The following is a 20,645-nucleotide window of genomic DNA, read 5'->3' as shown; positions in this document are numbered from 1 at the left end:
GTCTAGTTTGCATAAAACAGCCTTTCACCTTTTGCTGTTAAGGGCTTAGCTACACCATCTCTTCTCCTGCTGTGCTCTCTTTTAAGTCATAGAAATAGTTGTGGATTATGTTGTTGATGTGGCACCTGCAGTACAAGCAGAGGCACCTTGTACTCTATGATTTTGGCATACCAAACAGCTAGGCAGTTAGACAATTAAGCTAGGATTGGTCTGCATTTTTCTTTTAAGCAATGATTTTTTTAATAATGTAAAATTATTTCTGAAGTTCATGCTAAGAACTGTGTTATGTTTCCTTCCATAATGAAAACTCCATCATGTAAAAAACATGATTTTTATATGGTCTCCACTTAAATGTAAAATGGGGAGCAAGCAGCAGAGTCACTTTTATGCTAAAGTTACTTGCAAAACTGTTGAAATAATCCTTTAACAGACTGGATGTTAGCATACTGGAAGACAGATACTAACAGATCCAGGTGCTGAGAAGGGCTTTCTATTAAATCCACATTTACAATTTTACTTTTATTACTACCCTCTAGATTCAGTTTCATATATATATATATATAAGTCTATAGATTAAAAATAAATTCTGACAGAACTTAGGTTTTAAAAAAGCCAGGCATTCCTATGTAAAAAAATGCAGTTTCTTTGGAAAATTACTCTGCCAGGACAGTCAACATTTAGCTTAAGGAGTACATTAGAAGCACTTGCAGTCTGTGAATAAGAGTTACTATATTTAATTCACAATAAGGCTTCATTGTAGATGATCAATTATAATTATTTCTGGAAAGGCATGTAAGCTGTGGTGTGCATTACTTACTCCAAGACTGAGTTATTTCCTGGGAGGTGGCCTGCCCGTTAGGTTTATTGCTTTAGTCCCAGAGGGCACACATTTGCAGAATGATGTACGTGCAGACTCCAAAAATTATGCTCTGAGTCTTGTTTTGCTTTTTTTTATTTTCTTTCTGAGTAGATGTTGTTTACAGGAGAGCACAGTAAGGTCTTGCTGATTGTAATAAACCTCAGAAAATGTCTGAAAAGTTTGAGTTCTAACTGCAAACACTGACTTGTGACAATTGCCAAGCTTATGACCCAGAGCTCTCGCTTTAGCACAGACTTACTTTATTCTTACATTCCTCTTGAGTGCGTGTGTGATTTATCCTTTCCTTATATGCTGTGCACAGCCATAATTTCATTCTGAAAGTCTATTCATGGGTCTTCTCAGTGCATAATGCACAAAGGTTCTTATGTTGAAATTTAAAGTAATCGACTCTAATTTTTAAAATTTGACTGTAGTGTTTAGTGCAGTCCTTTGTTTCAAGGTGTGGCTTAGTGGCAAGTTCTACAAACTTTCAGGAATGGAGAAATGGGCTCTGGTGTACCTGAAACTTTGATACTGTTGTACAATTTGCTCTAGAATACAAATGGGATTCTACATAAAACTTTGTGGCTTTTGTATAACAAGGGCAAAATTTAACTGATTCATTTATTTAGATTTTGAAGGAGCTAATTAAATTAGTTGCTTTTTATATGTTACTTTAAAAATTTTAAAGGTGAGTTTTTAAGTTTTGTGGGTTTTCAGAAATGCTTCTGCTTTGTTGTTTTTAAACATGAAATGATAAAATGATGTTCAGTAGTTTAACACTAAATAATCATCAGCCACAAATAATCATAAGCACCAGTGTTACAAAATGACACCTTGTCTCATTTTCAGAAAAGAACATTCTGAAATAATCCTTTGTGGCAGGTTTTTGACATTTGTGTAGTGTCTGCTGCACGACACGTGTACCTTGAACTGCAATAGTATGGATGGAAGCAGACCTCTCTGGAAAAGCAATCCAGCTTCAAACATGAAAGGACATAACTTTTTAAAATAAATCCTGTGTAGCAGTAACAAAAAGGGACAGAGAGGAACTGCATATTCAGAACAGCTTCTGAGCTCTGTACTGACATTTGGGCATTACACATTTCTTGGCAATGTTTTCAGTTGTTTGGTGTGCAGCAGGGAGTGGGAAACTTAACTTACTTTCACATTGGTAATGAGGTGAGCTTGTATCATAGCTTCCTTCCAACAGGAATATGTCTGTCTACAGGTACTTGCCAACAGAGAACTCCTACGTTTTCACTTTTTCATGTTCCTAAATGCTCCTCAATGAGTTTGTTGATCTCCTTTTCAATGTTATTCTTTTCTGGAAAATGCTGAATGCCACAAATTATCTACACTTATTGAATGTAGCTGGAGTAATAGAGGAATATTGTATAAATCAATTTTGTCTTCTAGAGGGAGTGTCGCCTTTCTATGGAGATTGAGCATCAAATTTGGCAGATTTAACTTAGAGCAAAAGAAGAACCTTAACTAAATAATGTAATAGATACAAATATTCCGAACATTTTTCTTAAATGTTGGCTATTTTAAGAAGCAGGGGGATTATAATGTTTTATTAGAAGAAGTTCTGTATCTGTTCCAGGGAAATGGGGCAGAGGTGGAGTCTTTAAAAGGTTTTGAGGTGTGTGAGGGAGAAATAACTTCATTAGTTTATGGACTTTAAATTATACTAGCATGTCTACAGTACCATTGCCTCACATTATCTCCATTGTTACTCTTCTCTCTCCCATATTAAGTAAAAAAACTCATCTCTGAACTGAGTTTCTTTAAGTACATACCTTTGAATATCATCTTCTGCTATCCAGAAAATAATGCTGCCTTGTATTTGGTCTATTTCTGAGGCCTTTTTTGGGTGAATTTAATTACAACAGTGACTTCTGAAACAGTATTTCTGACATCACTGGTAATGGTTTAATGAATGTAATTGCCAAGAATAGTGTTCCTTCTACACATACTTGAATTGTTTACTTATAAATTGGTAGTTTACTTCGACAGAAGTAACAGAATTTCCTTTGACTTGTAGAGCCGGTTTTCCTTTTCATGCTTTGTTGTTCATAATCTTCCAATGAATGTTTCATCTCCTTTCCAAAGACAGTTTGCCACATAATTTCAAGAAGGTGTTGTTTTCTTTACTGAGAATAAGTGTCTAAAGTGGAACAAAATTTTAGAACCTAGGAACGGAATTATTTCTCCTCATGTATCGGTTCAATAAGAAAAAGAAGAAAATGAGGACTGTTGGACAAATGTACTGTTCAAATATTCATGACTGACCTCTTACACCATGAAAGAAAAGATTCTGAGATATTTTTCTCCCAGTCCTGGAAGACTTTTTAAGTGGTTTGCCTTATGGGGAGAGAAAAAGAAAGGGGAGGATCAGGCTTTCTAAGGAGCGTTTTTGTTTAGCAGAAACAGTATCTCAAAAACTTGTCTTTGATGCATTAAGTTATATAATTGCCACTTGTTCCCTGAAACTGCATGTGTGCAATGTTTGACACAGTATTGATCGCCAAATTTGGGAAAAATGCTACACCTTTTAGTATTGTGTTCAAATACAGAAAGATGGATCTGTGGTTCCCAGCTATTGTTGGCTATGTTGTACCTGTAAGGGCAGACTCCATGTAGATCTGGAAGAGCAAACCTTTTCTCCCTCATATAGAAAACAACACTGGGTGTTATTGCCACACAGTTAACATGAAAGATCAATAAAACTTGAAAACTGTGTTGAGTCTTCTTTAGTTTATTTCAACTCTCATCATTGCACCTATCAAGACAAGCTGGATGTACAAATTCTGCTGCTCGTTCTTTTAAAAACTTTTCCACTCTCGTCTTGTTTGTGTGAATAATAGAAAAAATAATCTCCCTTAACACTGAGGCTCTGTGTTTGTTCTCAGACAAACTGGATGGTTTGCGGACTGGCACTAAGAGAAAGCGTGACTGGGAAGCAATTGCCAGCAGAATAGAAGATTATCTGCAGCTTCCAGATGACTATGATACACGTGCTTCTGAACCTGGAAAGAAAAGGGTAATAAATTTTCAAATGACTTACTCTCTGTATATAACCCTTTAATGGTCTCTGTGAAAGAGAGCTTATATCAAGTCATTCATTGTCTGTGAATATGGGAATTTCATTGACTCCCTTTTCATTTTGCTGTTCCATTAGATTCTGTGAGAAATTATGCCTGCAAGTAGGGTCTTCCAGAGGTAAACATATTAGTTATAACAGAGCTAGGAATTGTAGATAATACAGATTAACTATGCATGACACGGTCTGAATACCAAGTGCTGCATGTTTAAATTCTGTTGTGAAAAAAGGGGAAAATCATAGAGGGAGATGAAAGATGTAATAGAAGGAGGTGGTAATGTTTTTTTTTCCCTCTCTGCAAAATAGAAAGACCAGCTTTTGCCACTAGCAGTAATCTGAATTAGCTGTCAGTGTTTGGGTATTGTTTTGCTCTGTAATGTCAAATAGAAAACTGATAGTACTTGATGTCTGAGAGAAATGGAGGTACTTAAGGCACTAGCAGAGGAGATGATGGTGGAGGAAAACTGACATTGCTTATCAGCAGAAATGTCAGGGGAAATCCAAGTAGACTGAGGATAGGGAGGTGCTGGCGGATAATTGATAAGGCTACATTTCCCAGTAACACACAGGCCTGAGTGAGACTAATCAGTGTGCAGAGAAGAGCTTTTCACTTACTGTTTTTTATTGTCCTGCAATGGTGTGTTTCAGCTGAGTTTCTAGCCTGGAGCCCTTCTTCATTGCACCTCTCCCTCCCTCCTTCCTGTTGCTCTCCCTCCCATTGGTGTCCTGTTTTGGCAGTGTCACTGTGTATGTTAAGCAGGATAAATTAAAGGGATCTGCGTTGCCACGAAGAGGTGCAGTGCAGATAAGGAGATGTAAGATGGGGAAATAACTTATGTATGAAAAAGGTACTTAGTGTAAAGAAATAGTGGAAAATTTTAAACAGAAATATATCATGGAAGATAGATAAGAAAAACTGTCCTTCATTCATTTATTCATTGCTGACTTGCTCTTTAACACTGTCTTTCTGTAGTTTCATGGTCATCTTCTAGATGTTTCCATTGTGCATTTGAAAGACAGATTTCCCAGAAAAATAAAACAGTAAATAATAATAAATAGTAACAGTAAATAAAACAGTCTTGGATAATTTTTCCCGCAGAAAGTGTTGCTTTGAACAGAGAAATAATTGTAGTAGTTACACTTCAACTCTCAGAGCTGTAGCACTGAAATGGAAAAAGCTTATCATCTATACCTTTTGTCTACTCTGTAGAACACCTGGTCCATTCAGTTAAAAATAATTTCCCCCTTTACCTATCAGAAAAAAAATAATACTTACCTGTTCTAAGGAAAATGAGTAGAAATTAGTATTCTTGTATTCTTACTTGCAGTGGAAAGCCTAGATTCATACCTGGATTTCTTGGAAGATTATTGTACTGATAGGATGTTCTCCATAGGTACGATGGGCAGATCTAGAAGAAAAAAAAGATGCTGACAGGAAAAGGGCCATCGGTTTTGTTGTTGGACAGACTGACTGGGAGAAGATAACAGATGAAAGTGGTCACCTTGCTGAGAGAGCCCTCAACCGCACCAAGTATATATGAAAAAGTGGTTAAGTGGATTTTTGTGCCTTTAAGGTAAATATTCATCTTCCATTGTTCCATCAATGTTTGTAGCCTTGCTGTTTTTCAAGAGTTGAGGCTGAGTTCACCCCATTGTTAGAATTCTCCCAGACAAGGTTATTTGATTTGAAACTTTGTATAGTAGGTGTCAGCTGTGCCTATGTTGACATGCACCCTTCTGTACAGCACCTGACAATAAAGGGGGAAGGATTATCAGCTCTCAGATCTCCCAGCCTTATTACAGGAAGCTTGTGGTTCCATTTAGAGTAGTTTAGCTGTGTGCCTATTAGTCCTGTTGAGTTCAGATGTTGCTTATTATATCTTAATTCTAACCATGTTAATTGCTGGTTTACATGACATAACAAACTTTTCCTTTCTTTACAGGCCATTTGCTCTGCGGAGAAGTGAACCAAGGTGTCATGAGCATCTTGCATGGGTCATGTCACTCCCACCTTCACAGTTTTTCTTTGTTACTTTAATTTCAGCAATTTTCTTGAGATACTGGCAGATAACTGGCAGTGCCCTCAAAAAACTCATTGAATCCCACTATTCCTAAGTGAGAGAGAAAGTTTACTTTTTAATATTTTTGGAGGGGAGGGAGGGGGAGGGTCAGTAGTTTTAGCTGCTCCTTGTGGGATAAAGTGGAAGGATTAGACAGATGTTACCTCCACTGTACCATCACAGAATGTTTATCACCTTTGCTCTGTGGATGTTCTCGTTTTATACTGTATGTACCTTGTAGCTTATTGTATTAGGAAGCAGAACAATAAATTTCACTATAAACTCAGTGTTCTTGGTGGACCATGTAGTATGGTTTTTGTTTGACGTTTTGAATGTGGTCTGTGTTCACATGTTAGTGCTCAGAACCATCCTTACCTGGAAGACATACTGTGCTCATATTCTGGAATGTGTCCTGTCTTCTAGGTTTTTCACCTGCTCTTCTTCTCATAGACAGATCCATTAAGACCTCTGGTCTTGCTGGCCTTTAGGAGTTCACGTTCCTGGAAAGCAGGAATATCATTATGTTTGGAACCTAGTTTCTCAGTTATGTCAAATTTTCGTTACTACGTGAGTATGAATTCTGTTGGGTGGTTTTGTAATGTTCAAGGTAGCAGTGTATGAAAAACTTGTCTTTAATGCTCTATATGAAAACAGGTACTATAGAATTTTCTGAGGGACAGCCTAGAAAATTTGGTCTTCTTATGTCTTTTATTCAACACTAATCCCTATCAGGGTATTTAATTCTATTCGTAAGTCTACTGAGTCATAATGATACATCATTAAAAGAAGTGACAAAGACCAGAAGTTATACCCTTCTTTTCCTTTGATAAATACGTTAAGCTTGATGCAAAAAAAGATGAGTGAATAACAGTCCACACTACTAAAAGTGGTACAGATTCTTCATAAATGCTTCTGCAGAGCATTGAGTTTGCTGGTGAAAACTTTCTTTTGTCCTCACAGGTTTCAAAGCAAATGCTTTGCATTTATGATGCCATAGCAGGAAGGATGTTTAAATTTGAAAATAATTGCTGTTTTAATATTGAATTGAATTTTTCTCCTGATCTTTCTGAGGAAAGAAAATGAAGTCCTGAATTTTCCTTCTCTGTTGTGTGATTACATTGTACTTTGCGTCTAGGTTGGTAAATCAGCTTGTTCTGGTGTGGTGGTATAGTTTAGGTTGTTAAAGGAGAGCATGGTTGTAATAGATGGGTTTGTTTGCCATTCTAATGTTTTGGTTTATTGGCTGCTTCTCAGCCTTCTCCATGGTGCATGATTAAAAGTTCTTCAGTAAACAAGGGGAATAGCTGAACTTGTATTATGCCCCAAATATGTTTAATACAAGAAAATTGAGCTCCCTGAATGCAGCATTTTTAAAATAGAAGGTATTAAATGTACATTTTCTGCATACATTTACTTTACATAGCATATATGCTTCTAAAATGTTGCTCAGTAAGTACTCTTTGAATTGTGACGGAGAATTGTTGACAAAAGAAAACTAATAGTTAACAAGAAATGAGTACTGTGTATTGCTGTGGAAATCAGGTGAGCTTCACTTTGGAGAAGTTACTCTCAGGTATGTGTAAAATGGGTTTCAGTCTATACTCAGTTTTTTATAACAAAACTGTAGTTCTTGTGGCACACTGTGAGTTGATGCTGCTTCTTGACTCTTAAGAACTGATAGTGATTTTATCTGTATTTTTGGTAATACAACTGTACCAGATCCTTTTCTAACATTTTTCTTTTCAGACTAAAGAGTACTTCTGGAGCATTCAAATGGATAGTGTCTGTCAGAAGTTATAATATTGTTTACTGGTTTTACAAATTTTGAAATTATTTTAGCAGATAATACTGAGAGGTTATGCCATGCTGTTTATTCTGTGGTGCATGTAGAACTAAAGAAAAATGAGCAGAGAATATACATAAAAATACACTTTACTCTGATGAGAATTGACAGAAAATATATCAGTCTTGAAGTTTAAAGTAAAATTCAGTTATGAAAACATACCATTGTGGACTGTTGTCAGACTGTTTGACCAGAAAAGGCTGAAGGGCTTGGATTTTGTTGTTTTCCTGAAGTTCAGTTGTTTTCCCCTTCTTTTGTACAGAAATAGCAATATATCCGTAATCTTTGCCATTTGTTTCAGTTGGTTTGAACGCTTAGCAAATCACTCTTCAACTTTTTGATGGGAAGTGGCTCTGAAAGAAAATAACTTATGCCAGAACAACAACCTATAGCAGATTCTACATACTCCAGACATTCAGTGACTGAAGAAATCAAGCAAAAAAAGAAAAATTCATCATTGCTGCTGGCAGAACTGAAATAGCTAGCTAGTTCCTTGCTTGGCTCCTAACCCTAGGTTGGTGATTAGTGATTTTGCTTTTGTCTGGGAAGTCCTTAAGTACAGAATACATTGTCTTGATCCTGATTTAGCTCTTACTCTTATGCTCGCTGAAATTGTCAGTAAAACCTTTCACAGTACTGAGCAGAATGAATTCCAGCTTTCATTGATATCTAAATAGGAAGATATGCATCTAGCACTCTCATGTAGTGATCCGTCTTTGACCATGCATGCAACTGTGCTAACTCTAAGTTAGCTGTTTCTGTGCATCACATTGAAAAATTCAGCTCTGAAAAAAACATCAGCTACTGCAGAATGGAGTTGCTACCTTCTCAGCAAAGTTGACTGTTAAAACAGTATTTTCTGTGAATTATAGTTTCTTATGACACTTCAGTTTTTTCAAGTCAGTTTGCTTTTTTAATATTGAAGCTACCTGTCTCATGAGAGAAGTACATGTGGTTTTTACAAGGCAATGTGCAACATGCTGTGCTATGTGAATAGAGCACTGTTGTCATCTTCAGTCACCTTGTGTTTTACTGTAGGATTGCTCATGGAGTGTGATGGTCGGACTAGGGAAGAAAGAGTGAAATAATAGCTGAGAGTATTAGGTCAGTTCTAGAAATTTGTTTTTCTGTTTCCTCAAGTGTTTACATCAACAAAGATAAATAACTTACCTTGCATTATTAGTTCCCAGTCTTTTGAAGGGAAGAATTGGTATTGGTACAAGTTAGTTTTACTTTTCACACACACGTCAAGTTGGGTTTGGCATTTTTTGGACTTTGCTTCAGTCATCTTTGTTAACCCTGTCCATTAGTTTTTCCGTGCTTGTCGATACATAGACTACATCACTGCTCTTTTCTCTTTGTAAGGCATTGTTTTAAATATTTTCAGAAGCCTTCTAATCTCTGAGCAACCGTTTAGGTAATAATGGGGATACTGAGAGGATTTCAGTAGAATCTTTTCTGAAATAGTTGAATTGGCAAAGTGGAATTGTAACATTACACTGAAATATATATATGAACCTATCCCCAAAAAGCCCACTCTAATGCAGTTGAATAGTTAAAAACTATCATAGAACTGTAAGTTGCGAGTCATATTAGAAAGTGTGATTCCTACAGAAGTATAGTCTGTTGGTAGTGTGCTTTCAAGTGAGAGAGAAGAACATGACCTCACAGCCAAAATTACTTTTTCCCAATTTGAGATTTCAGCATCATTGGAACACTTTGAAAATCCTTTTGAAAAGAATGAAGTAATTCTGCCTGTGGGACGCCTTGCTGTCATCTAAACAAATTTATTATTACTAGAAGAAAAAATACTTTGTTCATTTATATAAATGCAGCTGTCATGGTGAATCTTTTTTTGCCCTTAGAACACATTTTCCCTTATCAGACTGGACCATCTCATGTTGCTGCCACCCACGCAATACTGGACAGACCTTGGGATTTGAGGAAATATGGTTGAGCTGGGTTTGGAAGCAAAATATGCTTTTTTGCTATGAAGTTCGTGGTGTCTCTGGCAGCATGCAGCTAGTTAGCTGTGAGCTGACTGAACTGAAGGCCTGGAGCTCTCCTGGGAGTATTGTAATTCAGCATTCGAGGACTGGAAAGGAGAAGCAATACTGCATTTTCTTTGCTTATGGAATGTTCGAATGGCATGCATCCTCAGGAAGCTAAATAGTGATGGATACATGGTGCTTTCTGTTATGTCTCACTTCACTGTTTAATGTTTCCCAGATTACTTATGGAAAATGAGTTCTAAATTCTGATCTTGGGTCCACTGACAATTTGTGATCAAACTGCAGCAGGACAACTTGCATACTATGAGGTAAAATATTTGAGGAGCAGAGGTGACCATCTCACTTGAGATCTGTGCACTTGGAGCATCAGCTATTCTTAAACTGTGGTTATACTTAGTTTTCTTGTCATAATAGAAATGAGAAGACAAAGAACAAAAGTTTCATAGAATTTAAAATATGAATGGCACATTTCTGGTTTTGAGCCTCTAGGGCAATCATCTTTATTCTCTTGTAAAACTTAAATCAAAATTGTTTTCTCTTCTGTTCATCTATTTCTACATGCGGGAGTCAGAATCCTTCAACAAACTAAAGGACTGTTTACTCTAAGGAACACTTATAATTTCTGCTCAAGATTAATCACTTACTTCTTCATGATGAAACTGCTTTGTTTTATTCTTACATCTGAAGTGTTCCAGCAACTGCGATTTCTCTTCCAAATTTGCATGGTACTGAGTCTGCAGCCTGGAGCCTTAAGTCTTCCTCTTGCTTGTAGATTGGAAAATTAGTAACAACAATATTCCATTCAGATGAATTATCACCTTCTAGCTCATTAATACTTTTTGGAAGAAGAATGTATTTTTATTCACAATTTTGCTTAAATCAGGTAAGCTGAAGTACTGTAACCAAACAAAGGCACAGCAAGTTAGTGCAAATGGAGAGGCAAAAGTGTTTTGAAGTTGCTTATATTTTCTATTCTGTGTCAGGTTTCTTGACAGGAGGCTCTAGTCTCTTTGAATTGTAGGATTTAGTATTTCAATATGCAAAACCAAAGGTGTAAAGTTGTCTTGGTGGAAATGACACAGTTTCATTTTTTCCTAAGATTTTTCTACCTCATGGAACTCTCAGATTGAATCTTTTTGGGAGGGGAGACCTCTCCCTACGCCTTGTGCTCTGGAGTGTCTGTCAGTCAAATGTTTCTCTGTACTGTTTCCCTTGTACGTGTGTACAGGGACAACTTTTGTTTCCATAACTGATCAATATACACCTGTGTGAATGGATGTTCAGCTTTACACAAGAAATTCCTTGTGCTGTGCTTTAGGAGGGCATCTGAACTGTCTGCTGGGACCAGTATATTCCTATATGAAGTTACTGTTTGAACAGTTAGTACTCTTAAAAATACCTGAAGACTGCAAGGTTGTCATCATCAATTCCTGTGATGTTGCTGTCTTTGGAGAGAAATTATAACTGCAGTGGTCCTTGGGGGGAAAAAACCAAACCCAAAGAAGGAAAAGGAGTTCAGGTAGTTTTACTCTAATTATCAGAGCTGGAATCTGTCTTGTGTGGGTAGAATGTGCTAGCAGCTCCACTGTCTGAGATGTCTGATTTAGCTACTGGCTGCAAATATGTTTATGGAGGAGAATCTTAAATTAATCCCTGCCATTTTTTGCCTGCAGGTCAAGAGTATAGTTGAGCAAGCTGATTTAGAAAGCAGTTTGTCTTGAAGAAGCTTTTTAAGGGTTACATGTAAACTGAAACATTACCAAAGGAAAGAAAAAAGTCTTTGAAATCTAAAATGTTTTGTGTTTAAATCTTGTAGGATGTTAATTCTCTGCAATTAGCACAGGACTGGAACAGAGCAGCAAGTCTTCCTGTGTCAGAGTGTAAATAGCTTTTAATTGCAGAAACTCAATATTTCTATTTAAAATTACTTCAGTGGTGACATACACTGTATGTGGATGACAAGATATCTTAAACAGCAGTTCAGGGGGTTTTTTTTCTGTTTTGGTAAGTTTGATGCAAATAGTAATAAAAGTTTTATTTGACTACTATTACTGACCCAGGTACAAGCCTTTGTATGTATGTGGCTTCTGGTTTTTTGAGGAGACCGTATTACTGTTTGAAGGCCAGAAAACCTTGCTGACCAGCACCTACATTGTTTCAATGTATTCATCTGTGGATGCCCAAAACTCTCGTGCAAGTGATGAGTCTTTACTGCTATGCTTTGAGGTCCAATTTCCATTGAACTACAGTTGCCAAATTCTTTTCTTTGAAGGTGTGGACAGATCAACTAGTCTGGTACCAGATCTCCTCAATTAGTCACACAGAAATCAAGAGTTTTCAGGTAATGACAATCAGATGGCACTAAAGCATTGAATTCATGTTAGGATTAAATTGGGGGAAAAAAACATTATATTGATTACACAATAATTTAATTTTTCTGGTTTCATATTGCCTGATACAGTTATAAACCAGTAACTTCTACTTCATGAGAGAAAGGCTACTTTTTAATGAAAAAAAAAATCAGTGATTAACATTGTGCTGTTGTGTAGACTATCACTTGCAGGTCACAGTCAAGATTTTGTGCTTCATTGAACCTGCAGAGTATAAACATGGAACAAGATCTTTCTTCTGCTTTAGTGAGAGGCATCAAAATTAAATGGTCATATATATCCTCCTAAAAACCTTTACAACTGCTGACTTCTAATGGAAAATGGGTTTTAACTTTCTAATATCTGCTTTTGGAGTGTTAAGTCTTTAAATATACTGTAGTAAGAAATAATGCTTCTGAAGCCTTCCAGAGTTTCTTATTGCATCTTTTGTGGGTTTTGGTTTTGGATTTTTTCTTCTTGGAGTGAAGAAAAATAAGGATAAATATCCAAGCCAAAACACTAAGGATACTTCTTGTAGAAGAACCTGCTAATTTTTCTCTGCTAAGAAGGCTCAGAACTTCAGCTGGATCCAGAGGCACTACGGAGATCTGTCACAATGGAACAAACTTGCAGCTCTAACGGCAACTCTTTGTGCAAACCTATTCAATGTGCAGTATGAGTGCTGCACAGTTTGCAGGAGGTACTTTACAGTTAGGAGGAACATGAATATTCTTTTCCAAGAAGCTGGCAATCTACATGTTGCTTTATTAAGAATATAACTATCTGTATCTCCTTTCCCTTCTCTCAATAGCCAAAGAAAGTCTGCTGTAAGGCTGAAGGGATGGCCCTGAAGTTAACTTGGCCATAAACAGCCTCATTTTTACTCCAAAGCCTACCTGTTGTAGTCTCGTTGCAGTGTATATGGTTCAGATGTAGCTTGAGAAGAATATTCAGGTGCCTTTAAAGCAATTCTTTTACTGATCTTTTGGATCTCCCTCTTCCATTTGCGTTTGGGGGAATGCTCCATCTTTGTGCAGGATGGTGGATGAGTGTCTTGTCATTTGGAACTGTGTGGGATGTGGATTCATGTGCTGAGGCACACCCAGTGTCTGAAGACATGGTATGGTCAAGGGTATTGATAACATAACTGTGTGCTCAATCTTATCAGTGCAGAAATCAGTTGTCATGGCAGGACGCTTTCCCAGTGCTACAGCTGTGTTTAAATATCTTATGGGGAAAAACAGACATTGGAGAGGCAACTGCACAAAACCTTCCTCCCTGTTAATTCTCAGTGCTCCTTTATTTGTACCAGGATTTAGAGCTATCACATGTAGATTTTTCCCAGGTAGGACTGGATTTTTTTGGAACGCCATACTTCCCTTGTCATTACTTCTACAGATTTCTGTTTTACACCTGCATGATATCTGAGTTACATCAACAGTACTTGCATTTCTCTATCCTCTCTACCTCCTTCTCCCCCAGATTTCTTAATTATTATTTTCTAAGTCTGAGAATCCTTTCTTGGCTTTAGCTTTCAGTGTGCTAGAGATGTTATGTTTTGGGTGTGGACTTGCAATTCTATGGTTTATTTTCCGTGGAAAAAGTCACCGAATGGTTGCAAATATATTCAATAATAGACTGAATTCCATTCAATAATAGACTGAATAAATACAATTGAACTGGCACAAAAGGCTTACAGGAGCAGCTTTGAGAAGTGGTGAACTGAGTTTTGTGAACTGCCAAAGCAGCAAGATCCTTGGATCATGGCTATGTCTCAGGGATGATGCAAGGCACAGTAAAATTTTCTGAAAAGGCCTTTGGGGCACTACATACTGCTTTTGGGTGATGTCAGTGCAATGCTCCCAAAGAATACCTCCCTCACTGGTTCCAGCATCGTTTACAATAAGAAGCTGCTCTGCAAAGAACTGCTACTGGCACTATTTGCCAGAGAACAGCCTCTGCAGAAAAAACAGTTGGATGGCCCTGAGGTGGATGGTTGGATGTGGCTAACATAACAGGCCACACAGTAATATTAAGAGAGGTAAGATCTTGTATTGATAACTGTGGTTACTGACTGAGGCCTTGATACTCATTATTTGTCAAGTTAGAGTATTCCCACATAAGTGTTGGCCTGTGATTCATGACACAGTGAAGAGCTAAACTTGCTTTTCATTGGCAATAAATTTGGAGGCAAATCATCACCAATGGTGGTGTGGTGTTTGGAGTATATCAATACCACTAGTTACCAGGGAATGGGATAGTCATTGGTGTGGCTGAGGGTGTAAAGGAAATAAATTACTTTTTTTTTTTGCTTGAAATACCCAAAGCAGTTTTATAGAAACAGCCTTACAGCAGCTCAAGAGAAGGATGATTCTGTAGTTTTGTCTTTGCTATTCAAGAGTTCACACAACAACAATTTGTTCTGCACCAAGCAGATGCCACTGCAATCTTCTCCAGTGTAGCTTGTCAAGAAACACCAGTCCAAAGGTAATTCCTCCTAGCATGAGGTGGCCCCTTCTAAAAGATGACGTGCAGTCATCTTTATGAGTAAGCCCAGGACCTGCAAGGATTTTGTTTCCCTGGTTAGTATGAGTATTCAAATGCAAAAAACATTGCCAGCAGCATCCTGGTTACATTGCAGTTTGGAAGATGCTTACACAAGCAAGTCATACAGTGTTAATGGACATGTCTCCAGTTACATGCTGACACATGGGTGAGTATGGTATTGTCACTTCTGTACATTTCAATAAATAATCAAAGCTCTGTGAAGTTTTTGAAGCAGAACATTTCTCACCAGATCACACACTCCCACCTTGGCCTGGTCTGCTACAACTTCATTACAGCCAAGAACTGTGCCATGAATGCTGCCACTGACGAGACCGTTACCGAGATGATGTTTCTTACTTCCTGATCCTTCCAGTTCCTGTAAGAATTGCCCTGGTGTTTTGGATTACATTGCTTATTAAAAGTTTAGTCAGAAATGGAGGTGATTGCTGTGAAGCTCAGGTGTTAGATAGCTGCAGAATAAGTGGTTTGTTTGAAGTCACAGAAAAAATGTTTTGTTTGAAGACACAGAGCAGTGGAGCTCTGACAGCAGCGGTGACTCTGGGTGCTACACTGGAGCTTGTGCTTTCCCAAGAGGTTATTTGAAGAGCACTGCCAAGTAAAAAGCACCTGGTTTTCTGTGCTCAGAAGGAAATGCCATTGTATGGGCACAGCCTTCCAACAAAGTGAAGATCTTTGGGCTCACAGCTGCAGCCTGGGACATTGGGAAACATGAACAGGTGATAGTTCAGCTTTATAATGATTGTGCAAGAGGGGCAAGCACTCTGGGTTTTAAAAACACCATTTTACAGCATTACCTCTTTGTAACTGTAGGTACTATCCCAAAAGCATTTTATCTAAAACCAGCCTTTGTAATTGTTTTTATTTCAACACAGGTTGCAATGCCAATAATAGGGACTCAGTACATGCAGAGATCTATAGGGCTGGCCTCATTTTTCCCTTGAGCCTGAATTCTTAGTGGCTTTTATTATTCTCCTTATGGTTACTTTTTCTTGAAACCCTGGAAACTAGACATAAAAAACAATTACTTAAGCTGTTGTATATTCTGTGTTTGCTCTCTGAGAACCAAATGAGGAGAAGTTTTCTATTGAGATGTATAGATATATGTTTATATGTGTACATGTTAGGTATTTTTTTAAAAAATATGAAGTATTTTTTATCATTTCTTTGTGTAAAGCTATGGGTGACACAAATGTGCTTTGGAAAATGCAGTAAAATATCTTCCTTGAAGTGTCACATTTTTTTTCTCTATTTGTAGTTTTCATATACTCACCTTTTCACTTCACCACTTAGTTTTACCTGCTTATTTTCTATGATTGCAGTAAGATAAAAATATTGAGCTGTTGGGTACAGACTGGCACATTTAAAAATTATCCTTTTAAATCTAGTAAAACAACTAGAGAGAAAGCAATAAACACGAGGAGGGAAGCTGCCATTTCAGTTCATGCTAGTTGGACTTTATGCTGTGTCATTAAGAGTTGCTTAGTAGGTCATCTGTACTGCCTGTTTTATTGGATTAGCAAAAACAAGAACAGTGTTTAGCCCTTGTACATAAAGTGAAAATTACCCTATAAACTTTTAATCAAAAGCCTAGTGCCAAATAACATGACTAAATTTGGAAAGCCTGTAGAAATACTGCAGAAGATGATGACAGAGGTGGGATTGCTTGCTGTAAAAATGCTAAACACTATCTAAAGGAAAGAAAAACAGAAATTTTCTCAAATTTTAGGTCTAAAGTTTGTATGTTACCAGAAAAAGGAAAAAATTGAACATCGGACTTCACCTTCCACTCAGCAACCAGTATCATTAGATAAGAAGGAATTAGTATATGAATATGAACTCTGTCCTCACAAGTGTTGAGTGCTGACTTAAATCTGCTTTTCCTTCAGATCTGTGCACAGCTCTCCCTGGTTTTACTTGAATAGCCATTCTCAATCCTTCTCTATCAGGCCTGCTTTTAAAAACTGATTTATTGGTTTGATGTATGTGTATGCATGGACATGTGTGCTTTTTCTCTCACAGCCTGTCTGTCCTCCCACCCCAGCCACCCCCGTCCAGGACAAGCACCAGCCTGTGGGGTTTGGGTGGTGGAGACAGCTTCCAGCAGAGGCTGGCTGTGCTCACTCCTTTGTGTGCCCTTGATCAGAGTATCTCCCTCAAAAGCCCCTGGGTTACAGGATGGCCTCCCTGTCATGGTGTCCAGCCTATGGTGTCATGTCTGGGCAAAGCTCCGGTCTCCCTTCTCCAGCGTGCTCATTTCTGCACCTGAGCTTTTGTGCTTGCACCTGAGCTGCTACAGCAGGCTGATGAGCCAGGGCAGCCATGGCTCTGGGGCTCCTTTCCCACTGGCAAAACAGGGCTTTCATTGAGTAAGTCAAGGGAGAACAGCTCACCTGGCTGCTGCTCTGCCATGGCACCTGGCAGAGCCCCAGTTCACATGTCCTGGTCCATGGTTCAACTAATACATTATTTCTTGGTGTGCAAAAGGAAAAAGCTTTTGCTATCAGCTAGACATACCAGTCTGTCCTGAGTGACCCACAGCCTGTTTTATTCTCAGGACTGCTCTCCACAGTCTCTCCATGCATTGCTTCACCTTCTCCCCAGGTGGTGCTAGGTCTGCAGCACAGGCAGCACTGTGCTCAAGAGGCAGAGGAAGGGCTGTCTTCTCCAGTGAAAAGTCACATCTCTCAAATGTGGTAATTGTACACTGGATTAATCTGTCCTTCCAGTGCTTATAATGGGACAGCAAATACTGAGTTTTCATGAACATGGACCACTGGCTCACTAAGGGATATTTATGTGGAGAGCTGCCCTGATGTCAAATAAGAATCTGACATGTGTGTTCGAGGAAAGGACCCTTTCACAAACATTTTTTTATCTGGGACCTTCTAGGGCTGGTTCAGTCACTGTAGACACATGCAAGTCATTAAACATATTTTTGTTTATTTCTTCTATTTTATTGTCAATTTCCCCCAAACTATTTTGGCATACAGGGCAAACATTCAGTAGGAACTTCTTCAAGCTCTACTTAGCTACACATGAGTAATAAGGGCTCTTATGGTAGGTATTAATATAGAGGAGTACATAAGGGCTCTCAGGCCCTTGCCAGCTTAGTCAGTGTGGTCACACCTCCGTCTTTCAGCAGCCACAGCCTGGAGGCAGGAATCAGTGATTTTAAATATTTAGCAGCCTTTGCTGCTGTATAGCTGTGTGGACTCGTGTGTTGTGGATGGGCTGGGAATGCAATTGGAAATGTAAAAGGATAGCCCTGAGGAATTATTCCCAGAGGAGATAGTTATGAGTGCCTGTGGGCTTTTTGCATATACCACAGAAATTTGGATAGAGGGAAGGAAAGGATTTTTTTATTTAAAGATGAAACTCAGCAGTAGTGACTGCACTACCCAAATTACTTCCTTGGCTAATTAGTGGGAAATGGTGAAGAAAGAGCCCAGCAAGCCTGGGAGTCATGACCATAGTCTCTGTGTGGGCAGCAGCTCTCCCTTCTCCCCTCAGCCCTCCAGGCAGACTCACTTTTTCAGTAGGACTCTCTCTGTGGTGGCATCCATTAGGCTTTGTTTGAAAACTAGCTTCTATGTCTTGGGTACAACTAGAACATAAATGATGTTACACATCACACCCTGCACAGCACAGGTAGTGAAACCTTCATTTCATAGAAGCACAGAATATGCTGAGTCGGAAAGGACTCATCAGGATCATCCCGTTCAACTCCCCTCTCTGCCCAGAACACCCCAAGAGTTACACCATGTCTGAGAGATTGTTCAAATAATTCTTGAACGCTGTTAAACCTGGGGCTGTGACCACTTCCCTTGGGAGTCTGTGTCAGTTTCCAACCACCCCCAGGGTAAAACACCTTTTCCTGATATCTAACCTAAACTGACTCAGCCTCATGCCATTTCCTCAAGTCCTGTCACTGGTCACCAGAGAAGAAATCAGTGCCTGCCCCTCTGCTTCACCTTCTGAGGATGGTGGAGACACACAACCAGGCTTACCCCATCCCAGGTGCAGAGTCCACCACTTGCCCTTGTTCAGCTTCATACAACTGGTGCCCATCTGTCTGATTTGTTGAGGTCTCTCTGCAGGACCTCTCTGCCCTCAAGGGGGTTAACATTGGCAAACTTAGTATTCTGAGTATTCTTTTGATCCTGAGTCTAAGTCATTGAGATGTTGAAGAGACTGGAGCCCTGCAGAACCCCACCAGTAACTGGACAGTGTTGGAATTCACGCCCTATTTCCCTCACTCTTCAGGCTCCATTGCCCCTAGAGTAATTCCAGCTTTCCCCACGTCCCAGCAGATGTACTGCCTTCTCCATATCAGTACTTTGTGACTCAGGTAGGAGGGAAGGCAGTGTGAGTTCCTTCTTTCTCAGCTGGCTGCTGCTCTCCAAGGCTCTCACAGGAGCACAAGGCTCTTTGATTCAGCTCACTCGGCTTCAGCAGCAGAGTTGTGCCTGTCTGAGTGCAACCCCCTTGCTTCCAAACAGACAAGTGGCCCTGGAGGAGACAGCTGCACTCCAGGCTCCCCAGGCAGGATCTCTGCTTGCAGGAGGACCACAGGGTGACAAAAAGATGGGCAGATTCTACCTCTGCACCTCTGACACTTCTGTGGTCTCTGTCGCACTTGGCTGAAGGTAGACAGAGGTTAAAAAGCTGCCAAAGAAGATGCCAGCCAATGGTTCAAGTGTCCTGTAATCTGAGTCCTTTGCAGTCTCTCTAGCTGTGCTGGGGGCCTTTTTGTTTTGTTTTCTGGGGGTTTGTTTTGGTTTTGTTGTTGTTGTTTTGGGGGGGATGTTGTGGGGGTTTTTTGTTTGTCTATTTTGGGGTTTCTTGGGGTTTTTTTTAGCATCTTTGTTGGATGGGAAATCTACATGGGTAGAATTGAACCCATGGATACAAGTAGGGAGACCTCATCACAGGCAAAGGATAACTGGTGCCAGATGCTGTTTGTCGTGGTCATACTGGCCCACATTTCCCAAAAAACAGTGTAATACACAGCTCTTTAGTTCCCACTTGTAATTATAGGGCAACCGCTGGAGCAAAAATACTGCTGCAAATAGTCCAGTCCTGTTAAATGTCTTCATTAATGTGTGTTTGAGGGAAGGACCCTTTCACGAACATTCCCTCCTTAGAGACACTTAAAACCCCTCCTGACATGGTCCTGGGCAGCCATCTCAGTGGCCCTGCTAGAGGCAGGGGGTTTGACAAGATGACCTTCAGACATCTCCTACAACCTCAGCCACTGCGTGACTGCGATTTGGGGCACTGTCTTGTCCTCAGTCCCCCATCTGCTGTTTTACTGACACTCCTGGACTTGCATGTTACCACAGGAAGCAAGAAACTGCTACCCCCACCAGGAACTCTGTGTGAAAGGCTTTGTTTCAGCAGGATGCCTCCAGTAAACCTGTACCTTATGTTCCCTAATTATTTAGCTCGAACAGATGAATTTGCTGACCCTTCCCTGAGCCAGCCATCATTCCCCTTTCCAGCAGCTTTGGTTTTGCCTATCCAAAGGATTACTTAAGCTCTGGGGTCATTATTGCCTGCAGGAATGGCACATTCATGGTACCACCAGCAGCATTTATCTGATGTTGTACATTTGAGTCCAGACCCTTAAGCTTTGGGATATGGCTCTGTGTGCCTCCAGCCCCCCTTCCTGATCCTCACAAGTTGCACTTCAGAGCAGACTAATCATGAGGCACTGGGGTGAGGGGGCAGGTTTAAAGGAGCTGGTGTTGGTTAGTGGGGCCTGCTTGACCCCACAGAGGTGCTGGCAGAAGGACTGCCCTTTTTCTGCAGTGTTATTTTTCCCAACA

The 20,645-nt window shown here is 39.4% G+C and overlaps 1 protein-coding gene across 6 annotated transcripts in view; it reads left to right on the top strand.

The window, feature by feature from the left end:
* The window catches only part of YLPM1 (YLP motif containing 1), a 45,677-nt gene extending 29,627 nt beyond the window's left edge, over positions 1–16,050 (top strand). For 4 of the 6 annotated variants that reach the window (XM_071426802.1, XM_071426803.1, XM_071426801.1 and 1 more), the window contains 3 exons: positions 3,775–3,905; positions 5,360–5,539; positions 5,909–16,050. In XM_071426802.1, the coding sequence (XP_071282903.1) occupies positions 3,775–3,905; positions 5,360–5,506 (278 nt within the window). In that variant the 3' untranslated portion in view covers positions 5,507–5,539; positions 5,909–16,050. Of the gene's footprint in view, positions 1–1,711; positions 3,604–3,774; positions 3,906–5,359; positions 5,540–5,908 lie in introns of those variants that run through there. The other 2 variants (XR_011679168.1, XM_071426805.1) reach the window with 2 other exon arrangements.
* The last annotated feature ends 4,595 nt before the right edge of the window (positions 16,051–20,645 follow it).

The sequence above is a fragment of the Agelaius tricolor genome, unplaced genomic scaffold (assembly GCF_023055355.1).
Source record: "Agelaius tricolor isolate 1412-34295 unplaced genomic scaffold, bAgeTri1.0.p SCAF_5, whole genome shotgun sequence".
NCBI classification, from domain to species: domain Eukaryota; kingdom Metazoa; phylum Chordata; class Aves; order Passeriformes; family Icteridae; genus Agelaius; species Agelaius tricolor.
The sequence above is the reverse complement of the archived record's forward strand: the minus strand, read 5'-3'. Positions and strand labels throughout refer to the sequence as shown.